We start from the raw sequence: 13,937 nt of genomic DNA, 5'->3' as shown, positions 1-13,937 counted from the left end.
CGGGCCTAGTTGCCCCACAGCATGTGGGATCTTAGTTCCCCGACCAGGGATCGAACCCGTGTCCCCTGCATTGGAAGGCAGATTCTCAACCACTGGACCACCAGGGAGGTCCCTCAACTTCTTAAAAATTGTTGCCAGCACAGAGAGAACAAGTCCTTCATTCACAGTTGTGACACTGGTCTGTACTTGGGGAAAACATCTCAGTGAGAATTCTGGTCTTTCAGCCTAGTCTTTCAGATGAAGTGTCTTGAAGTCAGTTACATTTATTTTATTAACTCTTCTAATTTATCTCGTTGTATTTGGGTTCCTTTTACCCAGAAATCCATATTGTGACCAAATATGCAAAACCGTTTCATTGTGAAATGAATGACAGTCATTTCTGGTTGCCCAAGATGGGTTCTGGTTCCTTAGTTTGGCATGATATGTTCTAGCAGTACCACATACACATGTGCGGAGGAGCCTCAACCAGAAGGCTTTCATGGTCCCCTTGCTAGACACCTTCTAGCAAGGAAGTCATTAAAAGGTCTTCTTGGTACATAATGTAGCCGAGGACAGTTCTGAAGGCTGTCACTCAGTTCTGCCATCTGATTGGGTGTGGCATAGAAGTTACTCGCCTTTATAGTTCAGAATTTAATATTCTTCATCTGCCCTTTTGCCATTACTGAAATTTAATTGAGTCACACAAAGAAAATATGTTAGAAACCGGATGATGTTACTCTTATCATCTGTCTATAGGTGAAATCCTGACAGCTTTGTGAGACTCATATACTTGTGTCAAGTTCTCATGGCTAGAAATTCCAGGAGAGTGAAGCCACATGTCCTTGGTAGTGTTTGCCCCTGCTCTCTCTTCTGTGCCCCAAATTTCCAGGACTCCTATGGGAGTCAGTGACTACTAATAGCAGATATGTTACTTGTAGCCGAGAAAGGGAAGGGCAGATCTTCAGAGCAAGAAGTCGTGTACTTCATTCTGAAATGGGGTTGCCTTTGTCTCTTCCTTTGACTTACAGACCATAATCTCTTTGATATTAGAAGTGCAAGAGAAACTATAAGGGAACACGCTGTAAAGTGACTATTCTCTTTACAGACTGGAACCTGCCAAAGCAGTCAAGGATCAGGCAACCAGCTACAGTTATTGAGTGGTGGTATTGTATAGAAGTAGTTCTTAAAGTGAGATGAGATAAGAAACCATTCACTTCCTTTTTACCAGAGTTTTAAATAATTTCATTTAATTGATGTTTGTGGTGGTTGATTGTTTTTTACAGCGTGGGTTTATAAAAGAGAAAGTCTTAAAATAGGACTTTTCTCCAGATATACTTAGAAGAAAGGCAAATAAATGCATAGTCATAGAAACATGAAACAGCATGGAGCATGTCAGGAATTCCCTTGTTGACAAGTATGGTCAGGTTGTAAAGTCCAAGATACAGCAGGAGATGAGCCCCGAGAGTTAGAGTGGCACCAGATCTTGGGGAGTCTTGTGTGCCTTGCAAAGGAGGAGAACTTTACCCTGCAGATGAGGGGGAGTCACTGAAGAGTTTTAAGCTATGGAATAACATGATCAGATTTTTACACAATATCTTATAAGATAGACTGTAATAAGGTACCCCTAAAGTACAGGACAGCATTGTATGAAGGGGGAGAGTACTTGGGGAGATGTGAGAAGGCTTCATGGGTTTCAGCTGTGTGTGAAGACCCCATAGGACTTTGACGAATTGACGTAGAGGATGGAAGTAGGGAAGGAGATTCTAGACAAAGGAGCAGCTTAAACAAAAGCCCAGACACAGAAGATTTACAGCGTTTGTTCGGAGACCCTGCATACATCTGTGGTTAGAGCAATGGAGTATTTGTACTTTGAGCGAGAAGATCGGAAAGACATGGACTGTGGAGGGCCTGGAGTGCCTGGCTGAGAAGTCTCGACCTTGTTTTTGTCTAGGGACAGCCATTATTCAACATGTGTTTTAGGCAGTGAATTCTGACAGCGGTTGTTAGGCAGGTGGCAAGTATATGGATGCAGGAAAACCAGTTAGAAAACAGTGGGCAAAATACATACGAGAACATATGAGGACTGAATGTTAAGTATTGGACATAAGAGGCCTTGGTGTTTTATAAGAGTGGGGCCTGTTTGTGAATGTTCCTGGGGAGATGAGCTGTGTGTGAGAGCTCAGCTGCCTCACTTCCTACTTCTCCAAATAAAATGTTGCCAGAGTCCTTTTTTACTCTTACTGGAACTGATTTTGAACTAAGTTTATAAAGTAGCAAGTGACTCCCAGAACAGCTGTGATTGGAACTGGGATCTCTTGTTAGTGCCCACTGGTCCCCAGAGCCTGACAACTATTGTCTGGGGAATAGCCCCGTGTTCCAGTTTTGGCTGAGCCTGTGATATGCCATTTGATCTTTGGCAAGTCCCTCTCCTACCCTAGGCCTCAATGTCTGACCTTGTAAAATCAGATTAGATAATCTCTGAAGTTTATTTTAGCCCTAAAGCTCTTGGATCTTTGTTGGAGCTAACTAACTATCTTAGAAGGATTTCCCTTGTACTCAGCAGAGGTAGAATAATGAAAAGTTTCAGAAAAGTGGAGAGACTTCCTGAGGATTAGGAATAGGATATCTGGTACCTGTGGAGCCCCAATATATTTATAAAATATATGCCTACCTGAATTCCAGCTCTTTCCTGAGGATTTTGAGCCTATTGCTTAGAAATATATAATATTGCTTGGCAGCTTTAGAATTAGTGTTCTTTCTGGGCAACTAAAATACATATGAATATTTATTATGAGGAATGCTAGGAGAAGAGAAAGAAAATGGAATATGTCTGGATTTAAAGAATTAAACAGCTGTGAGGGAAGAGGGGGAAAGGAGGATAACTATCACTTAGAGATATGTATTTATTTTTTAACATAAAATGCACAATAAGAATATGGATTTGCATAATACATGCAGATGAAATTAAAGGTAGAACAAGAAAGGAGAGGACTTCCCTGGTAGCGCAGTGGTTAAGAATCCGCCTGCCAATGCAGGGGACATGGGTTCAAGCCCTGGTCCGGGAAGATCCCACATGCCATGGAGCAACTAAGCCCGTGCACCACAACTACTGAGCCTGGGCTCTAGAGCCCGCGAGCCACAACTGCTGAGCCCGCGTACCACAACTACTGAAGCCCGCGTGCCTAGAGCCCGTGCTCTGCAACAAGAGAAGCCACGGCAATGAGAAGCCCGCGCACCGCAACAAAGAGTAGCCCTCGCTCGCCGCAGCTAGAGAAAGCCTGCACGCAGCAACAAAGACCCAATGCAGCCAAACAAATTAAAAAAAAAAAAAAGAAAAGAAAAAGAAAGGAGAGGAATTTGTAAGTGGTAATTATCTGTTATATTACTATTCCTTGGAGAAAAATTAAGGCTCTGAAGTTCCAAGAGACCTATGCTATTAGGTATCCCCTATGAATGATATCAGCTGGGCCTGTGCCTTCCTCCCAGAAATCTAGCCCTGACATGCGTGCACAGTCCTTCGAAGTAGAGTCTAGAGCCTTACTAATAGCACCCGAGTAAAGAAAGGACTTGGCCAAGATCACTGTGCCATCCAAGGACAGGAACACCAGCTAGGCCTTCTGTTGTCTGGAGATTGAGTAGAAACTGAAGAGCACAGGGAAACAAGTATTTTTTTAATGGTCTAATTTTCAGCACAGTGAACTGTGCATTGTCAAGAAGACAATGAGCTTTGTGCTGCCAGAGCTTCATTTACAAAGGCCCAAGTCAGAGCCGTTTGTCACTGAGTAGTAATGGCAGCCTGACTGTCTGGTTAGGACTCAGACAGCAGTCTGTAGGTGTATTTTACATTCCTTTAAATTACAGCCTCTCTCTGAGGCAATTAATCCCAGGCATTTAGCAAGAGTAGCTGCTGTGTTTCTCCCTTGTTCCATAGATGCATTTTCTTGTATTTGGCACTTGTCTTGGATGCTTGATTGTTTGAAGGGTGTTTTTTCCTTACAAAATCTTTTATGAGAAAGTCTTATTTTTTTCCCCCTCTCCTTCCCAAATAGCCTTCTGAGAGTTAATAAGAGATGCACAGAGTTCAACAACTGGGAAGGCCATTAATAACTCAGCCAGCTTCTATCCTGCTGGCTTAAAGGCAGCTTCTGGCTGATGAAATTGATGAGAATTTCTCTGGTGTTTCCCTGAAAAGTATTCTGGTGAGAAAGAGTCCTCCAGTGATAGAGGAGTGGTACCAGCGAGATTGCATACTCTGGTCTTTACTGTTTTTGTTTTTGTTTTTTTTTAAGTAACCCCATTGAAAAGGGCATGGGCTATGTTATGTTAGGCCCAGTATTTAGCACCCTCCATTATTCCTAAGGTAAACTGTCTCTCTGGGTCTGCATTTCTCCCACTGTTCATCTGGCAAACATCTTCTAATCTTTAGTCTCTGCCTAAATTTGCCTTCTTCATCTCGTGGAGGCTTGCTCCGTGTTGGTCTTGTATCAGCACTGAAGTGAGTGTCAGAGTCTGTGTAGTTTTCTAAATTGAACATTATTTTAAGTACTTTTAATTTCTTTGCCCTTTTCTTGACACTCTTAACCACTCTTCCTCTCCTCTCACTTCTACCCCGACCCCTCCCTTGCAGATATCCTTGGCATTGAAGTTTGTTTCCCCATCTCAGCTCCTTATTTTGAATTTTCCCTTCTTTCTAGACTATAGAAGCTAGAGTCATTAGTTGCTCTTTTCACCTCTAATTTATTTAGAGCCATGCTTTTAGTCAGGGATTTTTGTGTGCCAGCATTAAAACCTGGGGCTTTTGCCCTCTACTTGCTTAACTTGTCCTGTGGTTGGACATTCTTCCCTTTGCCACCTTACCCATTCATGTTTTAAGTTTTTCCTGGTCAGGAAATGTTTGAGCTGTTCTAGGCTATTTTCTCCTAGATGCCTGTGTTTTTTTCTCCCATAGGCAGCATCTCATTTGCGTGTTCACCACATTTCACATTTTACTAATTGTTCTGTGTACAATTCTGTCATTTCTCCTTCTTTGCTACTGTGCTCAACACTTTCAATTTGAAGTCTTCTCTACATTTTATTGAGATGCTGTTTAACTCCTACTTCCCCATCATTAGTCAAGATGTTAAGCTGAGGACCAGCAGATACATCTCCACTCACTTAATATTATTGCCTCTTTTGCGGTGCCTAATGTAACCATCAGTCTGAGACTGCTTGTATCTGAGCCAGCTGATTTTCCTATATATATATATATATCTATATATCTCTTCCGGTAATCTCTAAATAACATAAAGCCATTATCTCTGGCCATGTTTTGCCCTTCCTCCTCCCTTTTTTTTTTTTTTTTTTTTTTTTTAAGACGGAAGGAGAAATTGAATCAGAAAGAAGTTAATTGTTTTTAGGTTTTAATAACAATTAAAAGAGGCTTGTGAAATATGTCATAGGAGCCAAATTTTCTCCCAGCCCTGGCATTTGTCCACTTTTCTAAGTTATCTTCATATGTCCTTTCACCCAGCTCTGTGTCATGTTTGATTCTGGCAACTGCTGATCAGTACTGTCCCTGCACACCCCTCTCCTTCCCTGCTCTTCAACTCTGCTAATGCCAGATAGAGTACTGTTTATTGTCCAGAGAGAGAGGGCTCTTTGGCCCTTGTTCAGAAGTAAATTGTCAGCTCCACAACATGGTTCTGGGAAGGCCAGCTCTTTCTTAGCTGTAGAATAAAGTAATTGGATTTGTCCCATGATGCTTCCTTCTATAACTTAATTTTCAACCTTTTTGAGGCTTAGGACCCTTCTTTTTTTTTTTTTATTTTAAATATTTATTTATTTTATTTTTGGCTGTGTTGGGTCTTCTGTGCGAGTTGGGTTTCTGTGCGAGGGCTTTCTCTAGTTGCGACGAGTGGGGGCCACTCTTCATCACGGTGCGCGGGCCTCTCACTGTCGTGGCCTCTCTTGTTGCGGAGCACAAGCTCCAGACGCGCAGGCTCAGTAGCTGTGGCTCACGGGCCTAGTTGCTCCGCAGCATGTGGGATCTTCCCAGACCAGGGCTCGAACCCGTGTCCCCTGCATTGGCAGGCAGATTCTCAACCACTGTGCCACCAGGGAAGCCCCTTAGGGCCCTTCTTAACTTCAGTATGTGTTCTAACTTCTCTCATGATAATTAGTTGTACTTTTAGTGCCCATCCGTAAGTAAAATATACTGTTATGAAAAGCTGTCATGAATTCACTTGTACTTTTAACCGAGTTGGTACTTTGATCACAACTTGAATCTACATATACTTGAAAAATAATAATATACTTAATTTGGGAGCTGTCTTATTTGTTTGATATTCAGCTACTCCTTATAATAATTTGTGGGTTCCCCAGAGCTGCAGTCTACTGGTCAGGAACTTCTGATCTCGTTGTTCTTTATAATCCCCTTTTCACTTTCCATATGGTCTTATCTCTCTTTCCTTGCCTCTCCCTTCATCTGTAGAGTTTCAAGTCAAAGGAATATGATACGTTAAAGAAAACAGTAATATGCTTTCTCTTCTGGGAAAATAAAAACCAAGTACTGACTTTTAATGGATCAGCTTCCAATATCCCTGATACTGATTTGTCTCTAAATGCTCAGCATCCAGTTCCACCAAGATGTAAAAACCTTCCTAGGCTTTCATTTCTGGTTTGTAAGGGTCCCAGTAGTACACTTGAAAGCCAAAGTGTTGTCTTAACTTTGGTTACAGTGCCAGTTTGAAGATTATCTCATTAAATTGAAGATAATCCAAAGGAAGAATTCAGAAAATACCCCAAATCAAGCTCTCAAGAGGTTCATTTATTTTGTGGAGTTGGTTAAGCAGCTAATTAACTGCTCTATCCAGCCAGTGCCCTTTGGCTTATTGTTCCTTTGATGCATTGGAAACTAAGCCACGTGAAGTTTCTGTCTTCTCTTGTAGGAAGCAGTGAAGTGTAGTGGAAAGAGCAAGGGCTTTAGAGTCAGATGGATCTTCCTTGAATCTTGTCTCAACCACTTACTAGTTGTGTGACCTTGGGCATTTGCCTCTCTGGTCCTTAGTTTCCTTATCTGTAAAACAAATCTAATGAGACTTAATGGGAAACTCGAAAGATTAAATGGGGTAACATATTAATAACCTTTGTATTAGGACTTAGTAGATATTTAATAAATGGTGTTTATTACCATTACTTTAACAGACCATAAAGAAAACACTAGACTTTTTTCTTTTTAATCAAATGACCGAGCTTAGGATTGCATTGTCTAATAATCTTCATCATTGTTAATTTTTCAGTCTCTAAAAGAAAGGACTGCCTGGTCTTTTTCTTGTGTTGTTTTTCTTTCACATATCCATGATTTTTCCACACCAAGGACCCAAACAGATTTAAAGATAACCATTTGTTGAATGAACTTGATGGGAGAATTCTTCTTCCTTCAAGATCCCCCGAAGCCAAAGTTTCTCTATCTTTCAATCTAGAAAAAGACATTTATATACATATCCATTCCAAATCCCTTTAGAAGATCTAAACTTGGCTTCAATTTCAGTTCTGCAGAGTTCAGAGACCACATTATTTCAAGAAAAATCTTCCTTCTTACTGAACTGTTAGTAAATGCTCATAAATATTTTAATTGAGGTACTCCAGAAACGCAGTATATTAATGTGCCACCCAAATTAGTAAGCAACCAGATGACTAATTTCTCTGGGACCTTCACCTAAGTGTAGGAATTTAGTTTGCGGGATGTCTGTCTTTTGGGCTGGTGTCTGTTTCTGCTTTAGTGACTCTCTTAGGTGTAGTCTTTTTGTTTTCTCCAGGGACAATGGTGACAGATCCAGGCACCGAGCTCCACGAAATGCCCGGATGTCTGCACCTTCACTTGGACGCTTTGTCCCAAGGTAAGAGCTGGATAGTCAACTTTTATGAGAGACTTTTCTGAGGGAGGCTTTATGAGAGCCTGGGATTTTTAAACCTACTTTCTGGTCTGGATTGTCCATATCTGGAATTATTTCCTAGTGAGCCTACGGTCCAGCCCTGCCACCTAAAGACTTGACAGGAAATGATTAACCACAATGAAAAGACATAGAAAAATGGCATTGGGAGCATCCTGTTCAGGAATAGAAGCCCCAGGAAACTTTAGAAGAAAGATTGGAAGAAGATACAAATGTGTGAAAAGAATTTTACTCTGCTCTAGGTTTCTGTGGATTCCTAGGCTTAGTGGATCCCTTATCTTTGATTGTTGAGGGTTGGTAGATAGTATATCTCCTTTGTTTTAAGGCAGTCTATAGTAGGCTTTTAACACATGATTCCTTCATATAGGCGTTTTTTAAAATTAATTTTTATTGGAGTGTAGTTGCTTTACAATGGTGTATTAGTTTCTGCTGTACAGCAAAATGAATCAGCTATGCATATACATATATCCCCTCTTTTTTGGATTTCCTTCCCATCTTATAGGCGTTTCTTGCTGCCTGAGTACTTGCCTTATGCTGGGATTTTTCATGAACGTGGACAGCCTGGCTTGGCTACTCACTCTTCTGTTAACAGGGTCCTGGCAGGTAAGGAGTTGTTTCTTTGGATTTTGAAAATTTAAAGGGGGAGGGAACCGGGTAAAGCTTTCCCCTCCTTTACCTATGTTGATGTGATGGCATCTTGGCATCTGGCTGAAAACTCTTTTTTAAGGTCTTGTACTTGGTTCCTTACTTCAGGGCAGGAAACTACAGATTGAGGAAAGCTGCTTCTTTTGCCCATTCCCACTTCCTTCAGACATCTCTTTTTTAATTAATTTATTTATCTATTTTTGGCTGCGTTGGGTCTTCGTTGCTGCACACGGGCTTTTCTCCAGTTGCAGCGAGCGGGGGCTACTCTTTGTTGCGGTGCGTGGGCTTCTCATTGCGGTGGCTTCTCTTTGTTGCGGAGCACGGGCTCTAGACGCGCGGGCTTCAGTAGTTGTGGCACGTGGGCTCAGTAGTTGTGGTGTGCAGGCTTAGTTGCTTCACGGCATGTGGAATCTTCCCGGGCCAGGGGTCGAACCCGTGTCCCCTCCATTGGCAGGCGGATTCTTATCCACTTCGCCACCAGGGAGGTCCCCAGACATCTTTTTTAAAATTTATTTAAACCATTTGTTTCTTAATCCAGCAAATAGACTTTTTAAATTGAATGATAAAGGTGCCTTGCTCATGTTTTATTGTTGAGGTACCCATGAGCCAGATCCTGTGATTTAATTAGGAGCTGAAAGCACACCTCTCCAACCCTTTGCTGCTGCCAGCACATGGAGTTTCCAGGCCCTGTGGAATCTTCAGAGGAAGGAGGAGGAGAGGGACCCATGGAGCTGGCTTAGAAATTTTCACAGAATAGAAAATGGACTGGACAAGCCTAGCCGAGGCAGCTTTATGGTGGCTGAATAACTTAGTGACCAGTGTTTTGGGGCTAATATGCGTGATGTGACTGGGCTGAGACCCAGTGTGTGCTGCTGCTTCTGGGCAGTCTCTAGAGAAGGAAACAAAGCAGAATCTATTTTTTTTCTGACAAAGGTTTTTCTCTTTTCCCCCCTCCCCCCCACCTCCACTGCCAACTTGTAAATTTATGTATGTGAAGGCATTAAAAGTTATAAAAATCAAGCCACATTTTGGTGTATTATTTTTTTAATAAATTATTTAATTTTTTTGGCTGCGCTGGGTCTTCATTGCTGTGCGCAGGCTTTCTCTAGTTGCAGCGAGCAGGGGCTACTCTTCATTGCGGTGCACGGGCTTCAGTAGTTGTGGCACATGGGCTCAGTAGTTGTGGCGCGCAGGCTCAGTAGTTGCGGCACACGGGCTTAGTTGCTCCACAGCATGTGGGATCTTCAGGGATTGAACCTGTGTCCCCTGCATTGGCAGGCAGATTCTTAACCACTGTGCCACCAGGGAAATCTCTTGGTGTATCTTTAACAAGCATCTTTATTTAAAAAATTCAAATGACATTACATTTTGGAAAATCTGGGCCACGTGATGGTTAAAGGTAGAGAGCGATCTGTGTGAGACAGTAGCGCTGTCGGGCTGGGGGAATATGATTTCTGACCAAGCTGTTGTGGCAGCTGGTAGGCCATGGGACCTGGCTTCCTTTAAGTAGCAGTATCCTTGACCCAGTGTCAAGGCCTAGAAACCCCAGAAGCCTCAATGGTTTCTCTCTACTGGACACCAGGGCTTCATAGACCCAGGCTTGGTTGGGGAGTAGACTGCACCATGGTGTCCTGACCTTGACTGAGGAGGGCCCTAGTCGGTAAATAGACCCCATGGCTCTGTGCCTTTCCTTGCTTGGCGCTTCTGTGTGGCTTGGCTAATGGCATGTGGAAGCTCCTCACTGGCAGTTAATCACTTGCTGCCAGACAGTACTACAGAGTTCTTCTCCACCCTTCTTTGTTCCAGACATCTGCCTCTACCACCCAACACAGCAGCTCCCTGCTCCTCTACTGCTGGGAAGTCTCTATTTCCTTTGCATTTAGTTTTTTTGGAACAGCTGTATGTTGTTTTTCTCTCCTTTGATCTAATAACTCTTTACCTCCATTTCTTCTTCCCTACTTTATGCCCAGAGGTCTGACCCCAAATAGCCCAATTTCACTTATGGATACCTTTGAATATAGGGGTTATGTTCCAGCAGGCAGTTTACAAACATGAAATCTACTGAGAAAAGTTCTCTAACAAAAGATGCAGAGTGCCTTGAGAGGAAGGAAATCTAGGCTCTCAAGAAGCTCATTCTTGGATTAGATTAGCGGATGGTTTCCATTCACATTTAAACTCATTGCATGTTGCAGAGTATCCATTGTTCTTTTCTTCTTTTTTCATATTTTTTTTTATTGAAGTATACTTGATTTACAGTGTTGTGTTAATTTCTGCTGTACAGCAAAGTGACTCAGTTATACACATATATACTTTCTTTTTTATATTATTTTTCATTATGGTTTATCCCAGGATATTGAATATAGTTCCCTGTGCTATACAGTAGGACCTTGTTGTTTATCCATTCTGTATGTAATAGTTTGCATCTACCCCATTGGTCTTTTCTTAAATGCCCTCATCATTTGTAGACATTTGGATGTCCCTCCAGATTCTGTTGACAGTTTTGTGTTACTTTTTTTCTTCTCTTGAGAAAATTCCAATGATAATAATAACAGCAACAAAAGAAAGCTTAACATTCATTGAGCATTTGCTGTATGCTAGGGAGTGTTTTAAGTGCTCTTCCTAGTCATATTTCATTTCATTCTCACAGTAATCCTATGAGATGGGTGCTATTATCTAACAGTGGTGGGAACTGAAGCCCAGAAGGCTAACTTGCCCAGAGTGATGCAGCTAGAAGTAGAGGAGCCAGAAGTGAACCAGGCAGTGGGACTTCTGTTTCCTAGTCTGCCTGCCTCCCCACAGCTATTTTTAAGGACAGAGCATCAAAATAGCATTCTTCTTCTAGGTCCTTAATCTAGAAGAGGGAAAGAGGTCCCAGGGAACTTCGCTGATCTTCAGGGGTTTTCTTATTTGTTCTAATTCCTCTATTTTAAGTGGTTTCTAGACATAGCTTTTTGTGACCCAGTAGTGCTTGCTAAGGAAAATCTTATTATATAACAGGCCTTTCCCCGAGCCTTCATGCCCTCCTGGACACAGATGTTTTGCTTTTTATTAAACTTATTTGTGATCATGTAATAGATAGAGCTGCTGTAATAATGGCTTTTGAAGTGAAGACAAATTAGCGTTTTAGCAGTAAGCACTCCCAATTTTCCTGGAAAGGCACTTTCTCTTGTATGATTGGAATAATGTTGTGATGGTCTCAGAACAATTAGATTCAGTAGACGTTTGTTCCGCAGCTGTGTGCCAGGCAGTGTTGTAGGCTACCAGAGTGAATAAGACAGACAAGATCCCTGCTCTTCTGTAGCTCAAAGCTTAGGTGGTTGGCTGTACCTCAGTCTTGCTGTTTGGTTCTTAGCTCCAAACATAAGGCAGAACCCTTTGTATGGTGAGTGGCTTTTTGTAGGGGTGGAGCATGGAAATTTGGCAGACCTGGAGGGACAAAGTATATACACACCTGCAGTTTTAGGAGGCATTACCAGTGGCAAGTGAGTTTTCAGTGGACCCTAGCCAAAGCCATTCAGAATCAACAAAAATGGATTTGCAGAAAATTAAGATCCATTCTGCCCACTTCCTCCCACAAGAGCCTGAAAGCAGTAATATAAAACAGAAGCTGCTACAGAGAAGTGTTTTGATAGTCTGTTAATCTTCATCTCTTCCACCTTATCTTGTTGTCTTGTGCCTCCAGTCACCCATCAACCCACACCAGGCCCCTTCTTCAGCAACACAAATTCTGAACCTGTACTTAAAGAGGTATAACTACATTTAAAGCTACTGCAACTTTACCGGTATATTTTTGGGGAAACACGCAAAAGTCTGGGCGCTCCCCCTGCTGACTTTTTAGCAGACAGCTCTAGCTCTGTGTAGTAATAGCAGTCTATAACAGAGAAGGAAATGAAGTTAATGACTGCCTACTATGGGCTAGGTACAGTCCAAAGTGCTTTCCCATACATTATGACAACCCTATGAAGTAGATGGTGTGTTTCCATTCTGTAGGGAAGAAAGCTGAGGTTCAGAGAAGTTCCATTACTTGCCCAATATAATGCAGTGAGAGGCAGACTTGGAACTTTAAACCAGGTCTGCCTGACTCATAATAACTCTGTTCTGCCTTCTGTGCCATGTTTTGCCTGAGTTCAAGTAGGGAGTATCTGCCGAAAGGTTCTTAAGCCTATAATATTTTTCTGCATGCTTGAGACCTCATACAAGTGAAATGAGAAGCCCTGGCATTTGACGTCTTCCTGGTAATTACTGGAAGAAAAACTTCTGAGGGATAGGGACCTGGGTAATGTAGGGTATTAGTTATCTGTTCTGTCTAATCTTTTTGACTTTCATCCTAATGAGCATCTGCTCCCAGCAGATGTGGTCCTGATGGATTTAATTTAGTATTTTGATTAAAATCAATGGGAAGTGTCAGGATTTTTTTGCTTCTAGCTACAGGTCATTGGGGCCTGGTTGAGAGTCATGGGCTTTGTGCCCAGTCATCCTAATTTCTCTTAGGATTTCTTCTTTGAGCCATTAGTTTGGGAGTGTGTTCTTCAATTTTTACAAATTTCCTTCTGTTGTTGCTTTCTTATTTAATTTCACTGTGGTCTAAGAACATACTTTGTATGATTTCAGTTACTGTAAATTTATTGAAACTTGCTTTATGGCTTAGCATATGGTCTGTTCTGGAGAATGTTACCTATGTGCATGGCAAGATTGTATATTCTTTTGTCGCCGTGTGGAGGGTTCTGTAGATGCCAGGGAGATCTACTTGGTTGATAGTGTTATTCAAGTTTTGTATACCCTTGCTGATTTTCTGTCAGGTTGTTCTACCCATCATTAAGAATAGAGTATTGATATTTCTAATATTGTTCCTGAATTGTATATTTCTCCCTTCAGTTTTGTCAGTTTTTGCCTCATATATTTTGGGACTTTGTTGTTAGGTACATATATGTTTGTAATTGTTTTGCCTCCCTGATGAATCAACTTTTTCGTTATAAAATGTTCCTCTATCTCATGTAATATTGTCTTTTTTTTTTTCAGGTATGGATGATGGTACAATATTATATAAGTTTCAGGTGTACAACATAGTGATTCACAATTTTTAAAGGTTATATTCTCTAGTAATATTGTCTTTAAGTCTAGTTTTTCTTATATCAGTATAGCTATTCCAGCTCTTTTATGGATGTAGATTGTGTAATATATCTTTTCCCATCCTTTTACTTCAGCCTATTTATATATCAGAATATAAAGTGTGTCTCCTATAGAAAGCATATAGTTGTTTTTTATCTAGTCTGAAAATCTCTGCCTTTTGATTAGATTGTTTAGTCCATTCACATTTAACGTTATTGATATAGTTAGATTTTTGCCTGCCATTTTGCTGTTTGTTTTCTGTATTTCTAAAGT

At 41.4% G+C, this 13,937-nt stretch overlaps 1 protein-coding gene across 14 annotated transcripts in view; it reads left to right on the top strand.

The window, feature by feature from the left end:
* Positions 1–13,937, top strand: part of AMBRA1 (autophagy and beclin 1 regulator 1) — a 178,689-nt gene that overhangs the window by 72,335 nt on the left and 92,417 nt on the right. For all 14 annotated transcript variants that reach the window (XM_061201683.1, XM_061201676.1, XM_061201684.1 and 11 more), the window contains 2 exons: positions 7,776–7,856; positions 8,413–8,513. In XM_061201683.1, coding sequence (XP_061057666.1) covers positions 7,776–7,856; positions 8,413–8,513 — 182 coding nt within the window. The remainder of the gene's footprint in view (positions 1–7,775; positions 7,857–8,412; positions 8,514–13,937) is intronic.

Source organism: Eubalaena glacialis, chromosome 10 (assembly GCF_028564815.1).
Source record: "Eubalaena glacialis isolate mEubGla1 chromosome 10, mEubGla1.1.hap2.+ XY, whole genome shotgun sequence".
NCBI classification, from domain to species: Eukaryota; Metazoa; Chordata; class Mammalia; order Artiodactyla; family Balaenidae; genus Eubalaena; species Eubalaena glacialis.
Note: the sequence above shows the minus strand (reverse complement) of the source record. Positions and strands in the feature narration are given on the sequence as shown.